This window comes from Canis lupus, chromosome 8 (assembly GCF_003254725.2).
Source record: "Canis lupus dingo isolate Sandy chromosome 8, ASM325472v2, whole genome shotgun sequence".
Lineage (NCBI taxonomy): Eukaryota > Metazoa > Chordata > Mammalia > Carnivora > Canidae > Canis > Canis lupus.
Genome location: NC_064250.1, coordinates 49,749,354 through 49,777,313, shown reverse-complemented (window position 1 = coordinate 49,777,313; position 27,960 = coordinate 49,749,354). Strand labels below are relative to the sequence as shown.

The 27,960-nt window shown below is 55.5% G+C and overlaps 1 protein-coding gene and 1 long non-coding RNA gene across 4 annotated transcripts; one reads left to right on the top strand and one right to left on the bottom strand.

Moving 5' to 3' along the window:
• Nucleotides 1-455: 455 nt before the first annotated feature.
• Nucleotides 456-21,038, bottom strand: VASH1 (vasohibin 1). 3 transcript variants are annotated; one of them, XM_025443706.3, is made up of 8 exons: nt 20,912-21,038; nt 19,125-19,598; nt 13,172-13,260; nt 12,031-12,087; nt 10,145-10,219; nt 7,004-7,385; nt 5,326-5,438; nt 456-4,403 (listed from the first exon to the last, which is right to left on the bottom strand). In XM_025443706.3, exons 2-8 carry the CDS (start codon nt 19,425-19,427, stop codon nt 4,331-4,333), a joined length of 1,092 nt encoding a protein of 363 aa, XP_025299491.1. In that variant the 5' UTR covers nt 19,428-19,598; nt 20,912-21,038; the 3' UTR covers nt 456-4,330. The 3 variants fall into 3 exon arrangements, with proteins under 3 accessions (XP_025299491.1, XP_025299490.1, XP_025299492.1); XM_025443705.3 differs by lacking the exon at nt 20,912-21,038 and adding an exon at nt 19,765-20,062; XM_025443707.3 differs by lacking the exon at nt 20,912-21,038 and adding an exon at nt 19,765-20,062 and having other exon boundaries at nt 19,125-19,583.
• LOC125755674 (uncharacterized) lies at nt 20,750-22,762 on the top strand. The gene is made up of 2 exons (XR_007412728.1): nt 20,750-21,168; nt 22,375-22,762. It is a non-coding gene; the product is annotated as an uncharacterized LOC125755674 (long non-coding RNA).
• The last annotated feature ends 5,198 nt before the right edge of the window (nt 22,763-27,960 follow it).

Genomic DNA, 27,960 nt, shown 5'->3' with positions numbered 1-27,960 from the left:
GTGTTCTCTGAAGCTGTGACTTTAGCCACTGTAGATTCTGTGCTGAGACTGTGGGCACCTGCGCTGAGAAGGGACTTAAGAGCCCCGTTGCTGTGGTTTCCTGAAATAACCTTTCCTCCTAGGGGAAGACTCATCCTCCCTCCTCTGTCCCTGGGGGACTGCTGGGGCCAGCCTGTGCGGCTCAGGCTGACTGTGTGAAGGAGAGGTTTTATTTACAGCCATCAGGAAAGATCTCCCAGGTTAGGATTGACAAGAGCGGAGTGGCTTAGGCAGGCTGAGGGTGACAGGGGACCCCAGAAGTTTCACGATGGCTACGGGGGCCTGTAGGCTTCCTGTTGGCTGGTTTGGGGCTCCCCTTACCTCTGGTTGGGTCTTCCTACAGCTACCAGGGATGGCACTGGTGGGTGGGGTGGGCTCTGGCCTCAGTTCGCAGGGGAAAGGAGACAAGGCTTCCATGTGGTTTCTGCCCAGCCGGTGCAACCGGAGCCGGGGAGCCTTTATTCATTTCAGGAAAAAAGCAAGCACAGCAATGAGAGGGGTAAAAGTGAGAGGGGAGGGAGCAATACTGACACGGGAAGAGCAGGAAGGACAGAGTCTGGTCCCACAGGCAGCTTAACACAAAGCTTAAGGGAGGGGTGGCCCCCCTGTCCCCAGGACCCTGGGCCAAGCATACCCGAGAGAAAGGGGAACTTGGGACTCAGGAGCACCAGGGTGTGGCTGGGGGTCAACACTGATGGGCTCGCAGCTAGCACCAGAGCAGTCTGGCCTGAGGCAGGCCCCCTCCCACCCTTCAGCTGGCTTCTGAGCGGGAACCCATGGAGATTCCAGTGTGTGTGTTGGGGTGCTCTGGCACAATGAGCGGTGTGCACCTTCCTGGTGCTTCCAGGCCAGGGGTGTGCCTGCTGATGGTAGTGCATCAAAGCCAGAAAACAACCCAGGCAGGAGCCCCAGGTGCACACAGACACATGGGCCCCTGGACATGCTGCTGACCAGAACTGGACCTCATCTCAGAGCCAGCAGGTCAAGTCCAGGATGGAAGGAATGGGGCGTGTGCCGGCAGAGAGGGCCGGAAACCAGACACAGCCAACCCCTGGGCCCTTTCCACTCCTTGGAGCCTGGCCCTAGGCTTCATGGCGTCGGGGGCCAGAGGGCTGCTTCCCTCCTCACCTGGCCATGCCCAGGAAGGATGGGGTCTGGCGTGATGGGTGAGGGGAACGTGACTGTGTTGAGGCCATGGGAGGGAGAGGACTGGCAGTTAGGTGGGCAGGAGGGCTCTCTACACCCAGTTCCCAGTGTTCTGAGCTGGCATTGAGCCCAAGGAGCTGGGCTTTGGGAAGCAATCACTGCCACCCTGGCCCACCTTCATGAAGCAGCTTTTTTTTTAACCTCACCTTGGGGCCTCCTGGGCCAGCAGCCTCCACCCCTGGGGGCAGAGGAGCCCCCACTGAGTGCTGGAAGGCAGTCCTGAGTCAGGAGCCAGGCCCCTGTTCCTCACAGGAAGTGACATGAGGTGAAACCAAGGATGGTGACTAAGGCCCCGAAGTCCCTGCCTCTGCCTCCCCAGAAACTCTGCAGTCAGGCCAGCCCCAGGGAGCAGAGCCTGTGTAAACACGCCCAGGAGGGGAGGAGGGCTTGCTACATATGAGAAAATGTTAAAAATAAATTAAAAAGCACCGCTGTATCCTGTGGTGGCCTCCACAGGCCCGAGGTCTGAGGGAGGAGGGAGAGTGCGGGGGGGTTATCTGCTCAGGGTGATCAGCTCCCTCCTGGGCAGCAACAGGGGTGGGCCTCCTCCCATTTCTCCCTAGACGGCTTTGGAGAAGGGTAGAACAGTTTCCTCCCATCTCTCTGACCCCAGTCCCCTGTCAAGTCTTCCCTTAAGACCTGGGGTCTCTGGGGATGTGGCAGTCCCCTCCCCTGCTGGTAAGTGGCACCCACGTGTAGACCCAGAAAAGGCCACGTTCGCTGTCAGCTGCACATCTCCCGAAGTGAGTCCTCTCTGCCCCAGGCCAATGTGGCAAACGTGGGGACCAGCACCCCATGGCCTGAGACCTGGGATGGGACGGGATGGTGAGTCAGGGGCCACAATGGTGCTGGAACTGGCCTGGCTGGAGTGTAGTCCAGGGGCAGGTTAGTTAGGTGTCCTCCCCAGGGCCTGGCGGCCCCTGAGGAACTCAAGGACTGCCCAGCTGGCTCTCCTGCCGGGCCTGGCTCTGGGCCAGAAGCTGCTGGTGTGAAGAGCTGCCAGCCCCTGGTGCTTCCCTGATGGGCACCTGCATCAGCAGAAGCATCGTGTCTCCCTCCCTCCACCCCTCCCTGCTTCCCACGCACATCCATCTCCCTGGCAGGCTGGGCACTGGGCAATCTCCACTCCACCCCTGCTGGTGACTCCGGTAGGCCTCCGGTCTGCAAGGACGGGGAGGAGGACAAACACGGGCCAGCTGCCTTGTCTGGGGCAGCTTCAGCAGAGAGGACCCTGCCCTGGCCCAGCCCTCCCGGGAAGCCTAGATGAACTTTCTTGATCTCCACCTCAAAACCTCTCAGTGGACTTCTCCCCAGCACAAGCTCTCTCTACCTCAGAGATTACAAATTGGCATTCTCTTTCATGTTGGGTTTTTACATTGTCCGAACTGATTGCCAACATTTAAAAATCAGGTCATTTCACACAAAAATCCAGAGCTCTGGCTTCTGAGAAACAATCATACAATCTGGCAATGCATGGCCCCCACTCTGAGAATACCTGGGCAGGAGCAGCCCGTTAGCTGGCCACCCGGCCCTCACTGCAGCCCTCCTGTTAATCCCCTGCCTGGCCCTCTGGGCGTGTGAACCCTCAGAACCAACCCTGGTTCTGATCCTTCCTTATCCGGGGCCTGGCCCCTGGCTGAAGCACAGCCTCTCAGTGAAAAGAAACCTTGCCGGTCACCTTATCCGGCTCCCCTTCCATAACCTGAATCCTCTCGACAGCTTCCCGACAAGTTGCCATCCAGGCTTTGCTTGGATACTTCCAGCAACAGGGAACTCACTATTTCCCAAGCAGCCTGTTTCTAACCTCTCCCCTGCATCCTTTTCTCACTTACACTCCCCAGTTCCCAGGCTCTGCTCCTTCGTGGTGGCCAGCTGCGCCCTCGCCCTATCACTTGCCATTGCTTTAGTCTCTAGGACCTTCCCCCAACCCTGCCAACGTCTTTCCACTTTCACGTGTCCACCAGGTATCTCACACTTGATAGGCAGACTGTGCAGACACCAGCTGTCCAGATGCCTCCCTGACAAGGCACATGCCACAGGTCTGACCGTCACTGCTACCCCCAAACCCAGATGGGCTGCTGCATGAGGGGAGCCAGGCCTGAGGCACAAGCATCCTGATCTGGTCTTCATTTTCACAGCAAGGACTGAGGTAATAGAAAAGGGGTGGGGAGTAGCAGTGTCTCCCCACAACCCTTGGGGCCTGCCAGGGGACAGCCTGGGGCCTGAGTGTCCCACTCTATCCCCAGTCATGGTTCCTGGGCCCACCAGGCTGCTCAGTCCCTACAGTCATGCCAAGCCTGGTACAGCTCCGGGCCTGTGGCAAAGCCCAGCCGCCCTGCAGGGAGCAGGGAGCACCCCCAGCTTCACCCTTCCAGGCAGAGCTGGAGTAAGCAAGGAGGCCAGGTAGCGGCCTGGGGTTCCTTCCCCCAGCGGGCTCCCCTGGGCTCTCCTACAGCCCCCACAGCCCTGGCCACAGGCTGCAAGGGCATGAGGCCTCTCCTGGGCCAGGGGCTCTGGTCTTGGGCCATGTGGCCTTGGGCCAAGCTCCTGCCATGGGCCACAAAGACCTTTCCCAGGATGATTTCTACCCTGCTTCCCGTTCCCTGGGTCAAGATTCTGCTTCCCAGGGGAGGCAGAACTAGGGGAACACCTCCCTCCCTCCCCTACTCCACCCCCGCCCAGCCACAGGCTTAGTGGGGCTGAGACAGGACGGACTCACCTCCCCAGAGAGACACCAGCAGAGCCAGCGTCCCTTCCTTGCCCAACCCTGTAGTCCTCAGATCTAAGCACTGGCCTTCTGGCGATTGGCAGATCCATTAGTTTTTTAAGTTTTCCCCCAAACACTTTAAACTTTAGTTATCGGGTTAAAAACTCCAAATAAAATACTAACTGCTTCTTGGCCCAAAGTTAGGGGTCTTGGCCCAGTGGGAGGGGCAGCAGCTGGGGTGGCTGAGCTGAGACAGGCTCTTCCTGCCGCCCTCTCACCCTGCCCCCCACCAGGCCCTCTCTCCCCACAAACAAGGCCAGTTCTGGCAGGGGGATCCTGGCCCCAAGATGCGGTGAGGCTGGGGCACTGCCGCGCGCCTCACACCCGGATCTGGTACCCATTGAGGTCCGGCATGGCTTTGGGCTCAGAAGGCTTCTTCTCACCCGATGGCCTGCAGGGAAAAAGAGAAGGGGGTGAGGGGGGGAAGGGTGAGTGGCTGGGCAGGGAGGTGGGGGTGGGCGGAACCACAGGGGCTGCTCCTGGGTCGCTCCCCCTCCATTCTCCAAGGTGCCCCAAACGCAGCAGTGAAGGACACGTGGAAGTGTGTTCCCGGAGCCCTGCCCTGCCCTGCGCTGTCCCGGCTGTGCTCCCCACACTCCCTTACAGGCCCTGCTGGTCACCGGAGGCCCCCTCCCCTGCAGCTGGCTGTCCCCAGCTGCCCTGGGAATCTGTTCTCTATAAAAGCCTCCCGAGTCTAAGGGAAAGACACTGTACCTCGGAGGCCTGCTTGTGCCCCTAAATCATCCCGGAGCTGTGGTTCCTGAACCACACAGATATTGAAGCAAGAGCCAGACGGCCGTGTGGGAGACCAAGGAGAGGAGGCGGCCTGGCATTTTAATGGGCTGTTTCTGCCATCTAGATAGAGACAAACGCCAGACTTGCAGGGGCCAAAGTTATGTTCAAAGCCGCCCAACAGCTGCCATCTGATGTCAACCTTGCCCAGTGATGCTCTCGGGAGAACTCGTCGTCTGCCAGGAGCCCACCCGTCCCTGCCTCCCTCCCACACAGCTGCCCCCACCCTCTCAGTGGGCCCTCCTGCTCTGGCACCAGTGCCTCACATTGGGTAGCCAGGGGGCCAGTGAATGTGGCTTTCCCCAGGGAAATGGGACAGCACTGCTCCTGGGAGGTGTCAACCCAGAAACACACAAACCCACCAACCCCGGTCACTTTCCTCTGGTGGAGGCAAAAAAGGAAGGGTGGGGAAAGGGTGAGAAAAGCACAGGGATCTAGAAGACAAGAGGGAAAGCCTTCAGGATTCTCCTCGCACCTCGCACGCACGACCCAGTCCCCCCAGGCGCGACCCCATCCCTTACCGCCTCTCGCTGCGGCTGTTCCTGCGGTGGGGGCTGGACTGGCCACGCTGCGGGGAGGAGACGTCCTTCTTCCGGTCCTTGGTGGGAGAGGGAGGGCCAGTCCCTTTGCCAATCTTGGTAGGGAAGGAGAAGCAAAGACACAGTTAGAGCTGACCCGGAGCCCCTCCTGCGTTGCACCGCACGGTGGAGCAAAAAGCCCCGAGGCCATCCTGTCTCCAGGATCATCCCAAACCTGTTTCCTGGGAACTAAAGCTGCCGGGCAAGGGTTCCCCAGCAGGGCAGCATGCAGTCAAGGGAAGTCACTAGGCTTTGTGATACTGTAAGGAGCCCTGGGCCGTTCACCCGAGCCAGGTAAATGCAACAACTGGGGAAGCAGCCTATGTCTGAGTTCTGGGCTGAGATCCCACCAGGCCCAAGCAGGACACTGGTCACCGGGCAGATGCTCAGACTGGCAGCTACATATGGTGAAGGAAAAAGGCGAAAAGCAAATAAAACATTTTTATATGGCATGGGCAGCTTGAACTAAAATTTCAAAAAATGGGGTATATGGCAGGGATGCTAGAGAGGAGCAAATAACATGGGGAGTCCTTCACGCCAAATAGATTGGGAATCACAGTGCCTAAGGACAGGCCAACTCTTAGCTCCAACTCTAGGTCCAACGTGCTCCCCCGAAGACCCAGTGTGACTCCAGTGGCAGGAGCCAGGGAGCTGGGAAGCCAGTGATACACAGGGAGGGCCAGTGCCCCCGGAGCTGTGCAGGGTCACTGCCGCTGGCTTCTACCCCGGGGGGAAAGTGCTGTGACTGCCGGGCAAGGCAGGGCAGCCGAGCTCTAACAGGCCCTGCAGGCACAGTGCCTGCACCTGTGACACACCTGGTGTTCCCCATCTGGAGACTGAGCTCCCGCCCACTCTCCTCATGGCCTGTGAGCAAACTCCTTGCCTCCCTTGTACCTGGTTTTCCTGCCCCAAAAATAGAGCTCCTGCAAGCTACCAGCTGGCCTCCTGTGCTCAATAGTGACCAAGCAATGGGGAGGGGCTGAACACCCAGGAGGGGCCAGGCAGGCACCAGGCAAGGCACTGAAATCCAGGGGGACCCAAAGAGAGGCCAGGATTGTGCCCACTGTCCGGCTGCCAGGAGCAAGCTTCTCAGCAGCTCAGCCCACCTGCTGGGGTAGGACAGCCCCTCCTAGCTGCCCTCCTGCTTATCACAGTGGGGAAGAGGGAGAAGGAACCACCACCCTCACCATCTTCCCATGTAAGGCTTCCTTTTTCTGACTTTCTGGTTCTTTATTGAACGTGGGGTCTGGGAGGTCAAGGGTCAGCATACCTAGGGTGGATGCCGGCTCCTTGCACCTGGCCCTACCTATTCCTCCAGACAGCCTCTGCTTTCCCAACCAAAGGCTCCAAAGGAGGGTGGCACCCCTGCCCCTCTCCCGGTTCCCACACCCAGCTCACCTGCCTCTTCCTTCCAGGGCCTTCCCTGGCCCGCCCACGCCCACCCAAGGGGACGGTCTCAACAGGAGCAGGGAGCCAAGCCCCTCGGGGCCAGACTCTCCACCCCCATCACCCTCCCTGAGAGCCCCGCCCCTCTGCTGCTGGGGTGGGGGCCAAGGAGAGGGTGTTGGTGGCGGTCCCCAGGGGACCGGCGCCCAGGGCTGGCGGGCCAGAGCGCACTGACCTTGAGCCGCATGTCGCGGGCGTGGCGCTCCAGCTCTTTGCGGAAGTCCTCGCGGCCCAGCCTGTCCACGTCCAGCACCGAGTGCTTCCACTCGATCTGCTCCACGCTGTGCGGGTCGTGGGACACGCACTGGCCCAGCTTGACCTTCTTCAGCACGTGCCAGCAGCGGCCGTAGGCGGCCTCGTAGTCCAGCACGAGCTCGCTGAGCGTGCGGAAGGCCGGCGGCTTGTACATCAGGTCCTCGCGCCGGCTCATGCCCAGCGCCCCGTAGCGGCCGCCAAAGTTCACCCCCAGCACGATGTGGCGGAAGTAGTTCCCTGAGAAGTAGGTCTTGAAGCTGATGGGGAAGCGCTCCAGGGTGGGCATGCTGTTGGTGAGGTAACTGGCCCCGCCAGCCCAGCTAAGGAAACAGCTCGAGGGGTGCAGGGGCCTCCCCTCCTCCCCCCAGTGCCCTGCACCCCGGGGACCCGGGCTGGAGGACCCCCGCCCCCCGCAGCCTGGCATGCAGTAGGTGCTCAATAAAGTAACCTGTAGGGCCGCTGCCGCGAGGTCAAGCTGTTACCAGCTATCCGTGAGTTCCCCGCTGCAAACCGCAGGGCCCTCCAGAGTCCTCCCGGCTGAAGGAGGGATGAGGGAGGCCTGCTGCCAGCCCCCTCCTTCCCTCCCTCCTGTCAGTCACACACATTTCCCCACACTCGCCCCTACACGCTCGCAGACACAGTCTTGTCTTCTCTCTCACACATACACTTCTCCCAGATGCTCACAGTTCTGTGCTCTTTCTCTCACTGCTGCCGCCCAACACACACACGTGCTTGCCCACCGCCCTTTGCACACAACCAGGTCCTCCCGGGAGGCCAGTGGAGCCCGGGCCGGCTGCCCCCCGCCCCCGTGGCCTCCTACCCCGCCTGCTCACTTGTTCAGTCTCTCCATCCACCAGGATTTCCCACCCAGGACCTTCGGCACCAGCTCTTCCCTTTGGCCAGAGGGCTGTCCCCCATCCACCTGAGCCTGCCCCTCTTAGCCATAAACTCCTGAGAACAGGGACCTTGTATGACCATGTTCCTCGATGCATGTCTGGGGCTCAGCCCAGAGCCAGGCACCCAGTAGTTACTCAGTGAGCTCTACTTGAACACCTGAGTCAAAGGAGGTGAGCAGAGAAAAGCATGGAGCAGACACCCTGTGCAGGCACCGCGCCAGGTGTCCTCCATGCAATGACTGGTTCAGTGGTCCCAACCACCTTGCCAGAGAGGCACTACCATCATGCCCTTTTGCAGAGGAAGACCCCACAGGTCAGAGATGTTGGGGAACTTGCTTGGGGTCACACAGTCAGTCGGCTGCCGAGCTAGGATTCAGGTCTGGGTCAGCCTGCCCCCAAAGCCTATGCTCTCGGCCCCTCCAGGACTTACTGAGCCCCACTCCTTGCAAGTGTCTGAGGACACAGATGAACAAGGCACACGCTCAGCGTGCAGCCAGGAGACAAGGAAGCAAATTCAGTACGGTGTCCGCCGTGTGTGCAACAAACAAGGGGGCTGTGGCAGTTCTGTGGGGGACACTGGGGAGGGGCCCCAGCCCATACCAGGGAGCTTCTCCTGTCGTCTTCCTGTCCAGGAGCCCCCAGGTAACCTCTGAAAGGCCTCTGGGACCATGGCATCCTGCCTGGAGCAGCTTCTGTGAGCTTTGCAGGGAGGAAGCAGAGTCTCCCCCCTACAGTGTGGCTGGGAACCTCAACTTTGGTGTGTGTGGCCCCTGAAGAAGAGAATGGGGGGTCGTGGAGGAGGCTTGGGCAGTGGCCTGAGGTTCTCATGCACATCCCCGCAAAGAACCCTTTAGACAGGGCCATGCTTGTCCAGCTCTGTGGAGGTGGGCCTGCCTGTCAGCTGACCACCACCCCAGCGGAGTTAGCTCTAGGGGCCTCTGCGGAAGTGGGACTGAGGAGGCGCCCCGGTGTTCTCTCTGAATAATTTAAGGTAGGTATGGCTGTGAGGGGTGGGGGGAGTGTACCCCCTGGACCATGGTCCTCCTTAGAGAAGCCGTGCTCCTGGCCTGACCATCACATTCTCCTCCCCGATCTGTCCTAGAGAATGCGGTCCTTGTTCTGTTAGGCAGCAGCCCCCTTGCCCTTTCTGCAGCACTAAGCCAGGCATCTATACCGGGTATGGGGTATGTGTATGTGTGGGGGGTGGGGGGGCGGACAGAATATTTATGAGCTGGGAGGTACTATGGGCAGCAAGAGATGGTGGGGGTGAGCAGAGATGACTCAGGACTGGCCTTGAACTGGTAAGACTGAGTGATGGGCACATGGGATTCCTTATATTGTTCTGTTTGTACAAGCTTAACAGTTTTCCGTCATAAAACAAAAGGCCATCGCTAAGGCACAGACGAATGAGAACGGAGACCCGGCCATAAACACCTGTCTCCCTCCTGCGCTGACCAGGGGTTGGTCGGTCCCACTTCATGACCCTGGTAACCCAGCTCTAGGCCTCAGTTCTGCCCTTTGAATGGGGGTGACCCAGAAACTCTGCTTTTTAAAAAAGGCAGTTTTGTTTTAAAGACCCCATCCATCATCTCTATGAATCTACAATGTCCTGGAAATGCCAACTTTTGGGCATTCAAATGGCTTCTCCCAGACTGTCTGGTTCTCAGAAATGGTACAACAGCCTTTTGTGAGACAATGTGCCCTGATTTGGGGTTCAGAGAACATAGTCACTGTGTTCACATGACGTAAAAAAGACCTGCCTAGGGGCACCTCGGTGGCTCAGGCAATTAAGCATCTGTCATGATCTCAGGGTCCTGGGATTAAACCCAGAGTCGAGTTGGGCTCCCTGCTCAGCGGGGAATCTGCTTCTCCCTCCCCCACCGCTCATGCTCTCTCTCTCAAATAAATAAACAAACAAACAAATAAATAAATAAATAAATAAATAAATAAAATCCTTAAAAAAAAAGCAGGCCTGGAAAGTTAGCAACTGAGGTGTTGGGGACGGAGCTCACCGCTGCCCCAAGAACCCCTTCGCTTTGGGATCAAGGTCATGACTGCTGGGAGGGCTTGGAGCTCATTCAGCCCTCCCCTTCCAGAGGAGGAAGCTGGAGCTCAGACAGGCTGAGCCCACCTGCCCCTAGTCTCTGAGGGCCAAGGAAGGATACATTCCCAGGATCACGGCTTCCAGGCATTTGATTGGCAGAGCCTCTTTGGTCATTTCCTTGGCCAAGTCCATCAGCCTGGGGGAAGGGAAGCAGAACTATGAGGACACAGCCTCCAGGCCCTTCCAGTGGAGGAGGGTCAGGAGCGGGGAGAAGATGGTCTAGAAGTGCTACAGGACTGAGAGCCCCTTCCCTTCCAGCTCAGGCCCAGCCTGTGCACCCCCTGCCCCCAAGTCTGTCCTGAGCCTGAGCAGGAGGAGAAGAGGCAGCCACTAAAGATATAGAAGGAGGCCCCTTCCCCCCCCTTTTCTACCCCCTTTCACTTCCTCCTCCCATCCCAGGCTCCTACTCCAAAGACTTCTGGGAGAGAGGAGCCTGAATGGGGGTGTAGGGGGCATGCCCTGGTAGGCAGGGTTTTGACCCTCACTGGGCTGGGGGCTTTCTATGAAGACAGTGTTGCCAGGGGCAGTGGGAAAGCATGCCCGGGATGCTGGGGACCTTGGCATTGCTCTTGTCCCTTTTGGAGCACAGTGAACACCTCTCTCAATCAGGGCTTCTCCAAAGAGCTTGTAATTGATTACAACTGCTCCTCTGCAGCTGGCCAGCTGCCCGGGGCACAGACACAGGATCTCAGGCAGTGACAAACCCCAGTGACAAACCCCAGCCTGCTCTGAACTTCCAATTCAGGCCACTTTGAGACAGCCTATTCCTGAGGCCTGGTTCCCTCACCGTATGCTGTTCCCAGCCCTGGAACACTGGCCTGGCCACTGGCTTTGCCCAGGAGGGTGCTGAATTCCTCCATCGCACTGAGGCTGGAGCTGGGCCCCTAGCATACAGCAGCCACAGCATAATAAGAGCGAAGTTTCTCGGTTAGAGAGGCTGGACTCTACCCAGGGGTTTGGGGACGGGGTAATTAAGTCATTTAGCAAACCATTTAAAGTATTTCTTGTAAGAAAGCAAACATGGACAGATAATGTGTGGAGAAAGATATAAAATTCACATTAATTTTTAAAACAGAGTTTTAAGCTTTGGGCTGAGGCCCCAGACCCAGCAGTGGCATTCACCCTTCACTCTCCTCTGCCTTCGGGGCTTCTTTGGGGTGAAACCAGCCAGGGGTCTCCAGGGGTGGTGGAATGGGAAGTGAGAGATGCAGTGTTGTCTCCAGTGGGGTCCCTGCTTCTCAGATACTGGGACTTGCACAAAATGACTAGAAGAGAGTCCAATAAGGCAAAGGGGGCAGCATACAGGTCCCCGGCAATGGGGAGTACGTGAGCAGTTGCAGGGCATGGAGAGAACGGGATGGCTGGCTCTCTCCTGCTAGGCTCATCTCTTGTTTAAAAAAAGAAAAAAAAGAAAGGGATCTCTGGGTGGCTCAGTGGTTTGGCGCCTGCCTTTGGCCCAGGGTGTGATCCTGGAGTCCCGGGATCGAGTCCCACATCGGGCTCCCTCCATGGAGCCTGCTTCTCCCACTGCCTGTGTCTCTGCCTCTGTCTCTGTGTGTGTCTCATGAATAAATAAAACCTTTAAAAAAATAAAAATAACAAAAGAAAAAAAGGATGAGGCTAGACATTTACCTGGGACCACCCTCTGTCAATACCAGGGCAAGGTGGGGGGCTACCCATCACTCTCCTAGCTCAGCATGGATGTTGGGGTTTCCTTTCCATCAGGGGAGCCCTGGATATTCATCTTGGCCAGGATTTTCCCCTTTATGACAACCTCAGAGCCCCGCCGTGGTACCTGTCCCCAACCCTGCCTCCACCCTCTCTGGCTCCCCTGGAAGATGTCCCTGCCTGCCTCATAAGCTTCTCCCCAAAGGCTGTCCCCAGGCACTGCAACTTGGCTGGGGACACAGCCCGGATGCAGAGAGACAAGGTGCTCCCCAAACTTACCCTGTCAGAGGTCTGCTCTTCTTAATTTCAAAGAACTGTGTCCCTGTGTGATTGTACCTGTGGGTGCCAGTTAAGGGCTTTCTAGCCAGGTCTGGAAGAGCTGCACCCCTCTGCCCCCCTGCCCGCCACCCCCCCAGACTTCGGGGCCCGACACCTCTGGGGTGCAGACTGGGTAAGGATCCCACAAGCTGCTTCCACAAGGCACTTAAGGCTGGAACATCAGAAAGGAGAGGCCAGCTCAGCTCTCCCCTACACAGCAGTGGGCTGTGGGGCAGGCAGCCTGGCCAGCCAGGGCCCGGAGAGATGGAGCAGCAAGATGAGCGGAGGGGAGGCTGCACTGGGGGTCCACTGCAGCTTACCTGCTGGGTGCTGCTCCTGAGCCAACTGCCTTCCCCAAATCAGACCACAGCTTCCCCATTGGGAAATGGAAGGGCTGGACCTGGTTTCCAGTAATGAGCCTGCTTTTCCTCCTTAGGCACCATGCCTAGTCCTCCCATCCCTGGCACATGTGCAGCTAGAAGGGAGAGGACTCAGGGCACACAGCTCTGGGCCTCTCCATCGAGGCCCAGAGCAGGGATACTGGGGAATCGGGCTCTGGGATTCAGGTCTTTCCATGCTAGGCAACTGGCCTCGTACACGGGAAGAAAAAGGCAAAGAACTAGAAGAATGTTCCAAGACGTAGAAGTTATGTCCTGGAGCATCAAAGCCTTTTTCTCCTGCATCTGCCTCCCCCTATCTCTTTCAAACCAGCTTTTAAACTGCCCCAAGGGAGAGTTTCCCCACTCTCCTTCTGCTAGGTCTGGATGGACAGCAGAGGAGGAGGTCTGTGCTGGTGGACCTAGGCTTGACAGTCTTAGCAGCGGGTCTCTCCAAGGACATTTCTCCCATCACAGGGAGGACGAGGAAGGAAGTGGGTGGCAGAGGGGGTCTGGCACTCATCAGATAAAAGACTCCCACAGCCAGGCTGTGCTGGCATCACTTGCCGGGCACAGAGATGCCCTGTGAACAGCATTCTTGGGGGCTGTAGAATGGGGTCACTCTCCTGATGCTTCTCCAGCCCTGTCTGAAAACCAGCCCCACTTGGTCTTTGGACCACTGCACCAGCCAGATGGTGGCCATGACCTCGAACTGGGGAGGATACTGCAGCTCCCTGATGTAGCGCTGCACAGCTTCCAGGCGCTCAGGGACAGGTGTAGAGGGCTGGAACGTAGGCACACTCGGTATGGGAATCTAGAGACAGAGAAAGAGCTCTAGTTAGAAGAGGGAGGCTAATCCTGGAGCTTCCTGCCCACCTGACACCCAGGAGTAGCCCCAGAGAAGTCACTGCCTGGAGAAGCCCTCCATACATTCCCTCCTGTCCTGAACCTTCCAACTCCTTCCAGAGACTCTGGTCGGGCCCTGACCGTGGCCCTTTCTTTCCCTCCTGGCACTTGACAGCATTCCTCATTTGGAGGTTAGGTTGATGTTTCAATTTTATGATTATTTAATAATTTTAGGAAAGCATAGGTTGACTCACCAGCTTTTTTGAATTTTAAATGTTCATGAACTTCAAGGTTCAACAAGAATGTCAATATTGGGGTCATATCCATTCACGTTTGGGGTGTGCTCTGGTTTAACTGCTGGATCAAAGTGGATTTACCTGGTGTCCCCTTCCCCCAGGGACCTGCCTGGGCTGGGGGAGTGCTCCTTCCATGAGGGTGAGAGCACCCCAGCATCGCAGCGCCTCGGGAGGGACTTGGGGCCCCTGTGCCTCGGGAGGCACAGGCCTGCCAGCTGCGGCCTGAATTGCTGAGGACTAGGTCAGTGGAAGCTGGCTAGAGGAACAGGTTTGGGGACAGGTCTTGCTGTGAATCTACTTGCCATGATCTAGCCACTTTGGAGGGGTTTCATGGAGGCACAGGGGCCCCAAGTCCCTGCAAGCCCCTCCCTTTCCTGTCAGCTCCACACCTGTAATCAACAGAGCAACCACGTAATGGAGAGGGCACTCCTCCTCCCCAGAGGAGACTTTTGAATGCCTGGACCAGGAAGGGGAGAGATGGGGGTGGCCAGGAACCAGTGAGCTGCCCGGCAGCATCCAGGAAAGAGGCCACTGTACAGATGTGTCCCCTAGACTGCAGGCCCCCTCCTCAGGCCAGGGGAGCCTGAATCCTAGCAGGATCTGTTTGGCTACGAGTCAGGTAGGCTGAGGTGGCCAAGAGAAGCACCAGCTGGGGTTCTCTGGGGTTACGGAACAGACTTCTTTAGGTAGAAGAACCAGACTGCCAACAAGGCCCACCTGTCTGGGCTTCCTCTTGGCCACAAGGACATCCTGCTGGGAGGTGGCCTCAGGATCCTCACAGAGGAGTATCCCGCTCTACTCCCAAGGCCTCCACCTCCACCCACCAGTCCCCACAGATCTCTCTCATCCAGCAGGCTGGAGCTGCTGAGAGTCTCAGTCTGCATGAATAGGGATACATGTGAGAGAAAGGGTAAAGCAGGAGCCCTGTCTGTGGGAACCTGGGGTAGGGCTGGGGTAGGAGGGGGTCTCCCTGTAATGAGATGGTGGCACAGCCTTTAAAGTAACAGGGCTGCGATGTCTAGGGCTCTAATGTAGAGGGAAGTGACACAGCGGTGATCACTGCACATTCATGTCTGGGGTGCCACTGATGACAGAGGACAAAGGACAGGTTCTGACCTGTCCTATTCATTCTAAAGGGTGAAGAAGATGCAGGAGGGGAGGCCTGGGTCGGTCAGGGGAGTCCAGAGCAACAGCTCTGCATGAACTTCCTGTCTCTTCCTTGTGGTCCCCTCCTTCCTGTCTGGGCAGTCCCGAGCAGCTGACAGCCCTCTCTGGAGGAAGCAATTTCCCCTTTCACACACATTGCTGGCCACATTGACGCCACCACTTATAGTCACCAAGGGGGTGAAAGTCCCAGGATGGTGGAGGGGGGTGCTCTCCTTCTTCTTGCCTGACTACTCTGTACCAGATGAACTCCAGAACTCTCTGAGGGCTTGGCCTAGCCTTCCCTGTGTCAGGATATGGGGTGAGGGGGGCGGTGGGAGAGAAACTGGAAAATTTCCTTTGCAATATGAACAGCATGGCGCCTATCTCCTCAGGTGGAAAGTCCCTGAGAGGCAGGTGGGTCATCCTCTTCTCATGTGAGGCTGTCCCGGGACTTCTAGGAGCTCTGGATAGAGACGGAATATGCCCTCCCTTGAGACATTCCCAAGAAGGAGGGAGCTCTAGTCAGAGGGTCCTTCACCTATGCTTGCCAGAACCATCCCTGGGTCAGAGCCTTGCCTGCCATCCAGACAGAGAACCTCTGGGAGAGGGAAATGACCCCAAGAGAGGCAAAGAAAGACATGGGATTCACAAGCAGAGCCTCAAAGACCACCACCCCGAGGCTTAGCTGGAAAGATCTGTCTGGCCAGCTGCACGACTCACGTCAACTTGTGTTAACCAGCGTGGACGGCGCTGACAGCGTTCTTTGGAACATTCACATATGCATTCGCTCCCAAACAAACTGGCAGGATCCTGGACATCCACATGACCAGGCCCGCTTTAGGACTGGCAGCCTGGATTCGCCCCCCGACCCCCACCTGCAAAGCAGGAGCCAGGGTATGCCAAGGGGTGGGGTTAAGTGAGCTTCGCGGCAGTGAGCGCTGTTGAATACCCGGATCTCTTCAGGAACAACTCCTCCTCCACTACCAGGGCCAGAGGTTACCCTTGCTCTGCGACCCCTACACTCCTGAATTCTATGAAGACATTCTCCCTGGTGGCGTCCACTTCAGCCCAGCACCGCGAGGAGGCTTTGGGGAGGAGGAACCGCCAGCAGACGAACGTGTGGGCAAGAGCAGGGCGGCCTAGGCGTGGACAGAGCCGGTGTTCGAACCAGACCCTCACAATCCACAGCCCAGCTCGGCCACTCACAGTCTGGCATCAAATTCCTGAATGTCTCTCTGTTCTGTGCCCCAGATGCCTCATCTGTGAAATGGGTGCCACGGCAGAACCAACCTCACAGCATAGAGATGCTGTGCGTCGGGGCCTTGGAGAGGGGCTGGCACATGGCTAAGATTCAACAGCTGCTCACCTTCACCATGGGGCGTGCCAGAGCGACTGGTCAGCACACGCTGATGCCGGCCGCGTGGCTGCCTGGAGGAGATGTTCAAACCCCCGTTGTGCAGGAGCCCCGGGGCCAGAGCCACGGTCAGAAGACCTTCAGCGGCTGGGTCTGAGGAGTGGCCACCGAGCTTTGAAAGGTGGTGGCGGCTTGCAGCATCAAGGAGAGATGCTTATGAAAAAACACAAACTGTTCCTGGACCTGAGATCCTTTTAGAAATGGGCTGCCCTTCAACGAACTGTATCATCCATCCTCTAAAGCAGCTGTGGGGTGGCCATCACACCCTCAGGCCTTGCTCCATTTGCTGGGTACACATCACATGCTCACCTGTTTCACATGTTCACTTCATCCATTCCTCCCAAATCCCTCGGACCCCGGGATTGCTACTATCCCTATTTGACAGCTGAGGAAACTGAGGCACAAGGAGGCTGCATGCCTTCCTCACAAAAATGGTTATGAGAGAATCAGCATTTGAATAAGCTGGATTTTTCTGCCAAGCTCTTTTTATCACACGCTTTTTATCACACAGTGCAGGGCTCCCAGACTGAACCATGGGCAGGGGCCAGGCAGGTAGCACAAAGGGGTAAGGCAGGTGGGAAGGGTGGGGTAGGGACGGTGGCCAATTGCAAGAGGGGGAACCGCTCTTTAGCTCCAGCTGCCAGCTGCTACGTGGGATCACAGATTCTCCGTTCCCAGATCTTCTCATTTTCTGAAAGGGTGCCCAAAATCTGGATCTTAACGTGAAATCTCCCAATTTTATATTTTGGCTCAAGTGATCTTTTAAAACATTATGCCATCCCAACAAAATAGCTCTGGGGCCCACCCTGATGTGAGCTCTGCAGAGAATGCCACTATGCCACCTCTAAGGACATGGCTAGTGGGGGAGGGGCCAGCCTAGGGGTTAATCCCCTCTGTTGCTGGCACTCTGGTGGCTCCCAGACTTTAGGGCTCCTTTCTACTCTGGGCTAAGGTCCAAGAGGAACCTCATACAGACATGCAGGTTCTCAGTCTGTGATATTTGTCCCGTAGTTTAAGGAGGGCGAGTTTAGAATTTTTCCAGTCTGCTCACAAAACCCCTTCCGCTCCACCATACTGTCAGTTGTGACATCCCCTCTACCCCCAGACAAGAACCTCATTTCTCCCTTGTGTCTTTCCTCTACGTGATGGTTGAAGATGACGAGATGACATTACAGACCAGTTACTAATGAATTCGCTGATTTTTTTTTAGTCTTCAGGAGTGGTAACAGTTTTGCAGGGAACCATTCACACTCCCCCGTAGCCTGATTTAGATATAAGCAAGTGGCTGGAGAGCTGTCTGCTAACTACCTACCGCCTTGCTGCTATGGGGGAAGCATGTGGCTCTGGCCCTATTGGCACAGACACTGCGTGAAATCTAGCCTCCCCTCCTGATGAAGGATATGAAACGAGGTAACACACATCCAATAATAACTACTGGTTTGAGACTCTACTGTTCGTTAAACGCTTTGACACCTAATTTCTCACTTAATTTTCCCCACAATCCACTCCATCGTATAGGTGAGAAAACTGGCTCAAATAGGCTGAGGGCCCACTCGAGTTCACACAGATAGGCAGGCGATCAAAAACATATCCTTTGATGCAAGAGTTCCTTTCCAGGAATTTATGCCAAGGAAATAACCAGAGATGGACCCCCGCAAAAATATGTGTTAGAATGTTCGTCCCAGTGTTCATCTTAAGAATATCAGAAACAATGTCCAATTGTTGGGGATTAGCTTCATAGATATCAAGTTTCTACACAGACAATTATGTAGCCACACAAAATTAACCCACATTTTATTTCCCCTGGAAATGTTAGACCATTGCTCAATCTTCAACCTCTGAATTCCCTTTTCCCGGAAGACAAGTTCTGATGGCTCTACCAATAACTTGGTAAAAATGAAACAGAACAGGCCATCTCTGTGTCTACTCTACATTAAGGGCCACTCTCCCTGGCCCCTTTCCTTCTCACCTGAGCAAGCTCTGACCTTTGACCCCAGGGCTTTTCTTTGGGCATTTCTGCACTGGGGACAGTGTTTCCTTGGTCTTAATCATAATGTTAAAAAACCCAAAATTTGTGTGTGTGAAAACCTGTTCTGTACCAGGTATACAGAAGACCCTGTAAAGACAGAGATGAATGAGACACAGCCTCAGCCTTCATGGGTAATGCAAATGAAGGACAGCCATCACGGAGCCAGCCCTGCACAGAAAGATGATTTAACTTTACTCCTCTCCACAGGCTCTTTTCTTACTGCCCCGAATTTAGCATCCAGCAAGCCCACAGACCTGTGGTTGAGTCCTTGCTCTGTGACCCCTTACTAGCTGTGGGACCCTGAGTTCCTACCCGAGTTTTCAGCTTTTCTGTCTGGAAAACGGGACCCCAAGCCCCACCTGTTTCACAAGGCTGTCAGAGAACTCAGTGGGATAAGGCATGAAAATATTTTCTTAACACCTGAACCCCTGTATCCTCCTTAGTCATTCGTTACCTCTCTGCCCACAGTTCATCGGCTTAGCAAATAAGACATAAGCCACATCAGTGTACTTGTCAGTTAATCTGCTGCCCTGCCCACAAAACATGGATGTTTAACAAGAGATGGAAGAGAGGGAGCCTGGCTGGCTCAGCCAGAAGAGCACGTGACTCTTGATCTCCGGGTCATGAGTTCAAGCCCCACTGGGGTATAGCGATTACTTAAAAAACAAAAACAAAAACAAAAACAAACAAACAAAAAACCTTAATACATAAGAAGAGAGGGAAGAGTGCCTCCTGGAAACAGGGTATTTGGACCTCACAGAAGAGCCTCAACGGTAGTTGAGAGAAAATTCTTCTGGACAGATAGAACCTGTGTATATTTTTGAAGTGTTACCATGCCGGTGGTCCCCAGCCCCACCAAGGAAAGTGTGGTTTTGTTCTCCCAGCCCCAACATCACTAAAACCCTAGACACCACTCCCCCCAACCCACACTCACACACATCTCTCACCTTGGGCAGGTCTGTGGCCCCCCGGATCCGCTGGGCCACCTTCTCTCCATCGGGGTGGATCTTGGCCACGTGCTTCCACATCCTCTCCCAGGTGGCCTCGTCCACAGGCAGCCCACCCCGGTTGACAAAGAAGGGGATGCCTCCATCTCGCAGGTCCTCTTCCCCTTCCTCTTCTGGCTCATCGTCTCTCTGGGCTGAGGCCCCCTCACTCGTCTCCAGACGTCTGACCCCAGAGGGGGCGGCAGTGGCAGTGGTGGCAGCACCGGTGCTGCCACCCCCGACCACCTTCTTCCCCCCGGGCATCCCCGAATTCTTGGCGGGGGGGTGGTGGGGTGGGAGTAAGTATCAGGAGGCAGGAAAAAATAGGTGGCTCACTGGAGGCCTCCCACACACCAGCTGCAGAGATAACACATGGCCAAACAGAGTGCGAGGCGCCTTTAAGAAACCAGGGCGTGGCTCCTGTACAATAAAATACTACTCGGTAAGAAAAAAAAAAAAAAAAAAAGAAAGAAAAGAAAAGAAAAGAAATCAGTGCCTCAACGTGAAGTAGGGGTAGAGAGGTGGTTGTCCGGGGCGGGGAGGGCGGGGGTCGGCCCTGGAGGCTTTGTTCCTTTTGTGAAGTGGGATAAAGAGAACGCACCCCCGAGCTGGCAGCCTTCACCACGCTCCCCGATTTGACAGCGAGAACAATGCCGGGCAGCAGCCTGGGCTTGCGGACCGGAGAGAAGTCTAAGGGAAACTGAGGCCAGACAGCTCCGACCTGTGGCCACAGAGGCTCAAGGCACCGGCGCCCAGGCCGAGCGGGCGCCCCAAGTCCCCGTTCTGGAGAGAATAGATTCGTCTCCAAAATACGGCGCGCTCCCTCCCAGCAGCGCGCGCTCCGGGGGCTCCGGGGGGCTCCGGGGGGCTCCGGGGCGACCGCGCGCCTCAGCTCGGGGCCGGGACCCCCGCCGCGGAGGGTGGCGCGGGGCGCGACCAGCCCGGGAGCCGAGGCGCGCCGGCCGCGGGGCGCGGGGAGGGGGCGCTCATTCCACGCCCGCGGCCGGGCCCCGCACGCCGGGCTTTGTCTCGGCCCCCGCGCCCTCGGCCCCGGGCAGCGGCCGCGCAGCTCCCCGCGGGGTGCAGGGCGCGGCGGGGCGCGGCGGGGCGGGGCGGGGCGCGGCTCAGCGGGCGGACGGCGGGCACCCGGCACCGCGCAGCGCCAGCCGAGCCATCGCGGGGCGCGGGGCGCGGGGCTCGGCGGGGCTCGGCGGGGCCGGGCCGGGGTCACCGGGCGGCGGGCTCCGGCTGCGCGGTCGCGGCCCCCAGGGGCTGCGGCATCCGGGCCGGGCGAAGGATGCTCCGCGGCGCTCCGCTGGCGCTCCCCGCTGCCCGGCCCGGGCGGGACGAAGGACCGGCGGCCGGAGGGCTCGGGGCTCGCGCAGCCACGGCCCGCGGAGGGAGCTGCAGCGAGCGGCGGGGCCTCGGCGAGCGCGCGCCGAGCTAGTCCCGGGAGAGCAGCCCCCGAGCGCCGGGCCCACGCGCAGGTCGCGGCTCCGCTGCTCCGCGAGGCTCGGTCGCCGCCGCCCCCGCCGCCCCCGCCGCCCCCGGGCCCAGCTGCCGCCGAGCGCGCGCGTCCCCTGCCCGCCCGCCGCCCACCGGCCCCGACTCCGGCCCGCGCCGCGCATGCGCCCCGTCCCCCCCTTAAAGGGCCAGCGCGTTCCCGCCGGGCCCTCCGCCTCCCGCGCCGGACCCGCGCCCCAAGTTAGCTCTCGGAGGCGGACGGCGCTGGTCCTCTCCGCTCTCACCTCTCTCGGGGCGCGGCGGCGCCGCGGAGGACGTGTACGATGTGCCGCACGGAGCGCGAAGTGCGCGGAGGCCCGCGGCCGGGAATTTCCTAAAGGAAGCACCTCGCGGGGGCCCTCAGAGGGTCGGAGCGAGAGCCCGGCCAGGAGGACCCGGCCCTAGACGGCACCCGCAGTCTGATTCCCCGCGGGACCTCCTACAGGTCTCTTCCCCCCGCGGGCCTCGGTTTCCCCCGCTGTCAGCCGGGCAGTCACACCTGGTGAGCGCGGGGTCCTCCCGGCGCGCGGGCTCCTTAAAGGGGGCCCCCTGGGGGGTTAGGGTCACGACCTAGGGTCTGGAAGCGAAAGGGTTAAAAGGCACCCACCGGCTCCACCCCAAGTCGTGCACCGGTGGGATGAGGGTGGACCCTGCACCGAACCAGGTGGTGGATGCCCCAACCCGCCCCCCCCCCCCCCCCGCCGCCCCGGGCAAAGCGGCTGCTGTGCCCCAGGGTTTGGGGACTGAGCGACCCACGGGAGTGTGAGGCGACGTCCTGCAGCCGGTTCAGAAAAGGGGGAAGCTGTGCGTGGGCTCAGGACTGCGGAGACCCAAGGCAACCTTCTCTTCCCCTCCACAGAACAGTAACATGGAAACGACAGGAGCAGGGAGCGGAAGGAAAGAACTTTCTGAAAGGAGACAGCTAAGCCCCTGCGCTTTAAGGCTTCTCCCCTCTCTCCCACCAGGAGTTAGTATGAATGACAGTCTCTCTGGGGTAAAGCAGACCCCTGGGGCCTGGCCAGATGCCGAATGCTTTGGTCTGTGACTGCCCTGTTTCTCACCACCCCCCTCACTGGCACCCTGAGGTTTCCACACCTGGGCTGGGACAGAGAAGGCCTTGGAGAATCCGGAGGTGCTCAGTGGCTTCTCTTCTGTTCCCTAAAGTTATCCCTGGTGTCTGAGCTTCCTAGGTCCCCCGAGCTCCAGTAGCTCCCTCTTGCTGCCTCCAGGGTCAGAAACCAAGGGTGATGCGTGATGGGAAGGGTCATGGGACTTCAAGAAAGCTAGTTAAGAAGAGAACCTCTTAAGCTCACTGAGGCAGGAAGACTCTGAGCATGAAAACCACCAGGCACCAGCAGCTACAACCTACTCATTGTATAGATGGGGAGATGGAGTCTCAGGGAGTAATGCCTTCAAGCTCACATAGTTAATAATTTGAAGTAATTTGCCTTACTTCTTCAGACACCTTTCACCCTGCACTTTGCCTCTTGTGCTAGCTAAGCAGTTGTTGTGGTAGTTTTAAAATGTTGGCAAGTTCTTTACCACTTCTCTTTCCAAAAGATGTTGGCTGCTTTCCCCTCCCCTTGACTGTGGGCTGGACTTAGCTACTGGCTTCTAATGAACAATGTGGTGGAGGTGATGCTAGATAGCTCTTAAGCTTATGTCATAAAAAGGAGATGTTCCTCCTATCTCTTTCTTACTTTCTCAGGACCACCACCCTTGAACCTAGACACCATGCTGTGAGGAAGCCCAAGCCACATGGAGAGAGGACATGAGGTGCTCTGGCTGACCTCTCCAGCCAGGCTCTCAGCTCACAAGCAACATCACTCATCAGATAGGTGGTGAACTGATTTTACTCCACCACCAACTTTGAGTCTTCCAGCCGGGGTCCTAGACGTGGGGCAGAGACAAGCTAACCTCACTGTGCCCTGTCAGAGTTTCTCTCCCACAGAGATTGAGAGATAAGAAGCAATCGTTGTTGTTTTAAGCCAGTAAGTTTTGGGGTACTTTGTTAGGCAGCGTTCGATGATTAATCCTGTGAAATGATACTTCCTGAAATGACAAATAATAAAATGGATTTGGAGTATTTATTAAAACATTCCACCAGGAAGTAGTTACTGAGCACCTTCTGTGTGCCCGGCTCTGTACTAGGCACTGGGGATTCAATGGTGGACAAGAGGAATGTGAGCCTTGCCCTGGCAAGGCTTATGGTCTACTACTGGAGGAGATGGTTAAACATGATTCTAGTAAAGTGCTTTGTCAGAGGCTTAGTCTAGGAAGCTATGAGAGTACATACCCGGGGCAACTTGCCAGTTAAGTGGGTTGCTGGGGAAAGAAGAAATGAATTCGGTACAAGGCCAGCATGATCTAGCCTAGAGGATTTTCTGGGACATATTTGTAGAAAGAGGAGGGGACAGGTGTCAGGCAAGGTGGGAGGGGTGTGTAAATAGATGAGAAAGTGGTGAAACTAGAGAGGGATATGTCTTAATCTCATTTTAGCAGAAAGCTGAGAAAGGAAAGGACAAGTATCTTGCCTAGGGTCACACAGCTTGTGAACTGGGCCCAGATCTTGGGTCTTGCTTCAGACCCTCCCACAGGTCCCCATACCTATCCCAGGAAACAACACCTCTAATGACAATTTGGTTACTCCCTCATTTGGCTCAAAGCTCTTATGACTAATATTTCTTTTGCTGCCTTTACAAAGACTCTGGAAGAAATTTGGATGAGTTTATTTCCATTTTAGAGACAGAGAAATGATGCAGGGGGAAGCTAGGCAGCTTAAGTATCTAGTTTAGGAGCTGGCATGTCAGGACTGATAGGTACTGATGAGGTACTTGGATGATGACAGGGATGATGATGGTAATGATGCCTAGGTCACATCATATCTCACTTATTATTGTCACACCAGGGATTAATGTTCTGGAAACTAATACACAGTGTCTTAGGGAATCAACATTGGTATTAATCTGCTCCAACTCATTTTCTTGCGACACTGGAGCCACAGTCAGATTCCTGGAGAGTCTGGTTGACTGAGTTCGGGTTCTGGGCCCACCCCATTGGCTGGAAAAGAGTAGAGCAACTTTGTGAGCTGCCCCCAAAAGACCGCAGGCAGTGCAGGCAGGGGACCGCCCTCAATGAAAACAGGACACTGTTAATAAAAGAGGAGCGTGGAGGGGCACAGCTATAGGTGTGTTTATGAAAGGCAGCCACTCTATGTCTGCACTGTCCAATGTAGTGGCCAGAAGTCACACGTGGCTATTTACTTCAAATGACATAAAATTAAAATTCAGTTCTCAGTCACACTAACCACACTTCAAGTGCTCAATAACCACTTGTGGCTTAGAGCTACTGTGTTGAGCAGCACAGATTATAGAGCATTATCATCATTGCAGAGGATAGCACTGCTCCAGGATTCTTACTTGCAATTCAACTGTTTCTTTTCTTCTTTTATTTAATACAATGTGGATAGGGAAATACCAAAAAAAAAAAAAAAAAAAAAAAAAAGGTGAGTCAGATTCTTCACTAACTTATTCATCAAACATAAACTAAGTATCTGCTTTGAACATTGTAGACAATGTTCAATTCATTGTTGTAGGCACTAGGATGCTGAGAGGGACTTTGGAGATCTCCTGGTCCACTGGATGGCATGTTAGAATCATCAGAGAGCTCTTAGAAGTACTGATATTCAGGCGTCACCCAGCAGAGACCCTGGTGAAAATGGTTTGGGGTGGGTCCGGCAGACCCATAGGGTGGAAAAGCACCCCAGGTGATGCTAACATGAGGCTGGGCTTGAGAAGCATTACAATCTGGTCTGGCTAGGGAAGTGATTTGCTTCAGATAACCTGAAAACATGAATCTGTGTCTGACCTCAGGGTCCTTATGATAAGATCAGAACTCTCTGTGGATGTGGGACCTATCTGATCAAAGGTGAAATTCTTAGAGAAGAACAAGACAACTCTTCCTTAATCCAAAGAGAATCCAATTCACTTCAAATAAAGTACCAAAAGAACTCCTGGTTTTAAATCACTTTTTTTCTCAAACAGTTTGCATGTTTTGTGCCTGGAACTGCATTATTCAGCAACTTGGGGAAATCCCTATAAAAATAGTGCCTGTTCTGAGTACCTAGTGTAGGTCAGGCACTTCATATGCAGTTTCATTTAATCCCCAGGACACTGTTACAAAGTGAGTTTTGCTGACACCAGTTTATAGATAAGCAAACTGAGATGCAAAGAGGATAAGGATTATAACTTGTCCAAGTTGGTATAGTGGGGATTCCAACTCCAGATTTCTTATTCCTTCCCCTTCGCCACCCAGCATCTACCCGATAGCCAAGAGTGCAGGGCAGCTAGCAGATAGTGGCATTGTGCTCGTTTCACAGAGTGAAGAAGTGACATGCAGTTCTTTGTGTGTCAGGGATCACCCTGGAGCTAATGTGACCCAAACACTGTCTTCAGTGAGAATATCGGGGGCCTGCAGGGAAGGGGGGTTCAGGGTTAAAACAGATGAGGGGACTTGGAGCAGAGTTCTCCTTTTGCTTAATGGTTGTGTCTGGATTCCTTTTACTAAGAGATTTGGAGGAAATAGCTAAGAACAGTGTTGTACCTGGAACAGTGAGCTCTTTGACACCTAGCAATTATGACAGATGCTTGGTATAAGCGTTATCTATTCTTGGCCTGGATCCCTGTGGGCTTGCAGAATGTCTGTGTTGCCGTGTATCTTTGCAATCTGAGTCCCTGCCTGATACTTCCTGGGCAGCCTGGCCTCTGGGAGCTGTGAAGGGACAGGACTCATTGTGTCCATTCCAAAGGACTTGAACAATGGGGGATATATGTCTCCCCTGCCATTCTCTGCAGGCCACCTCATATAGTAATGGAAAATCCTGGCCTTGGAGAACAGTAAAGACTGCACTTGGAATGGCTCAGGGCTTGTCTGTATGGCATTCAGCAGGTCTCTGTGGGAGCCAGGCCACCACTGGCCATAGAAAGAGCATGGACTATCACAGCCAGAAAGACTGTAAGAAGATATTTCCAGGTTTCATTTCACAGATGGGAAACTGAGGCTCAGTGACCTAACAGGGCTTATTTTGAATTACAGCCAGCTAGAGGCAGGGATCCCACTTGCAACCAGGCCTTCCTTCTGGCCCGGTATGCCTTCCTTGATGTCTTCACTAGCAGGGGAAAAGGGATAGTAGATGAGCCTCTGAAAACTTTGCAGTGGCAAGAGGTAGAGATGGTATTTTCACATTTGCTTCAGGTGTGGCCGAGCTGTGTGTGTCAGTAGTTGGGTGTGGACTGGGTGTGTGTTTAGGAAGTCTCCATTCAGTCTGAAGGACTGGAACACGACCCTTCTCATTTTCCAGGCAGATCACACTCCTCTAGACTTGCATCCTCCTGTTAGGAAGCTGGCATTTCCTTTGACTTTCTTCTGCATGCACTAGAGCAGGTGTTTGGCTGGTGGAGGGTTGTTGAATTGGTCAGCCAGGAATGGCTGGGCTGCAGTAGTTGCTCCCAAGCAGTGGCCAAGACCCTGGCAGTCCCAGAAAGAATTTAAAGGCCAGTGTCATGGGAAGGGCCTGAAGCTTGATGACAGGGAGATGCAGAGGCTGAGATGTTGATGTATCTTGAAGTCTAAATCAAAACCATTTAAAGTCGTGGGACTATGTATAGATCCCTGAGATGGGCTGGGTTTGTTTGTTTGCTTATTTATTTATTTATCAAGATTTTATTTATTTGACACACAGAGAGAGAGAGAGAGAATAAGCAGGGGTTGCTGCGGCAGAGGGGGAGGGAGAAGCAGACTCCCCGCTAAGCAAGGAGCCCCCTGTGGGGCTTGATCCCAGGCCCCTGGGATCATGATCTGAAATGAAGGCAAACGCTTAACCAACTGAGCCACCCAGGCAGCCCATGGGCTGGGTTTGCTTCTTAATCCTGGGCTTCCAGGGAAGACTTCACTGTAGTTCAACAATTTCTGAACGCCTACTATGTTGCACGGCATAGCCTAAGATGCAAGCTTATGCAGGACATTACCTGATCTTCTGGGCTATATCTAGTGAGACATGTCCCCATAACTTGCTGAGAACTTGCCATGTGCCAGGGCTTCTTCTACCCAGTATTCTATGTAATCCTTCCCTTAAGCTTGCAAATAAGGATTCCAATTCCCCATTTCTCAAATGAGAAAATGGTCTCAGAGAAGCTAAATGACTATCTGGGTTTTAGTGAGTGGGTGGCTAAGCCAGGGGTCAGGGCGTGTGCCCTTTCTGCTGTACCAGGATGCTACCAGCTAACTACAATACCTGGCAGAGTCAGACCAATGCCCCAACACAAGCTCAAACAAGGTGTCTGAAGAGTATAGTGAAGGGAGAGATTCATTTTAGTTTGGGCGACACCGTTTGGCCTTAGGCATTGTTGAAACTTGAGGCTGCATAATTTTTTTTGCTGCGGGCAGTGCCCTGTGCCTGGCAGGAGGTTTAGCAGTGTCCAGGGCCTCTGCCCACTAGATGCCAGTAGCAAGTGCCCCATTGTGACTCCTGGTGTAGAATCACAGGTGGTAGGAAAACAATGGTCTTCCACCTGGGCTGATGAGAATCCTGTAGATCAGACAAGTATTTGGGCAGTTGAAGAAAGGAAGAAAACATCATTTTCTTTCCATACGACAAAGAGTTTCCACTTAGATTTTCCACTCTGGTCTTTCCCCTGGCCCTGCGGCTTGCCTGGGTCAGCACACAAAGCAAACAGCCACATAAAGTTGCCATGAGACTGCAGTGCATGAGGGGGCCCCTCATGGATTGTAGGCTTCCTCGGTAACCAGGTCCTCCCTGGCCTCTGTTAGTCTAGCCTGAAGTTATTGCCTAGTTTTCATCTCTGGACCCTATTCCCTTTCCAGGGGGTATATGGGGGTGGGCGGTGGGAGCGGGGAGCTCTTAGAGAATCTACTTCACCATCAGCCACCACCACCACCAAGGTCATTCCTCTAGCACTCATTTGGAGTGTGGTTCTGTGTTAAGGGCTTTATAATGGTTAACTCATTTAGATCTCCCTGCACCCCAAGAAGAAGGGGTTCTTTTTTTTTTTTTTAAAGATTTTACTTATTTATGAGAGACATAGAAAGAGAGGCAGAGACACAGGCAGAGGGAGAAGTAGGCTCCATGAAGGGAGCCTGATGTGGGACTGGATCCCAGGACCCCAGGATCACACCCTGAGCCAAAGGCAGACGCTCAACCACTGAGCCACCCAGGCATCCCATGAGGAAGGGGTTTTTACCATCCCCATTCCATGGGGAAGATGGCAGCCAGCCA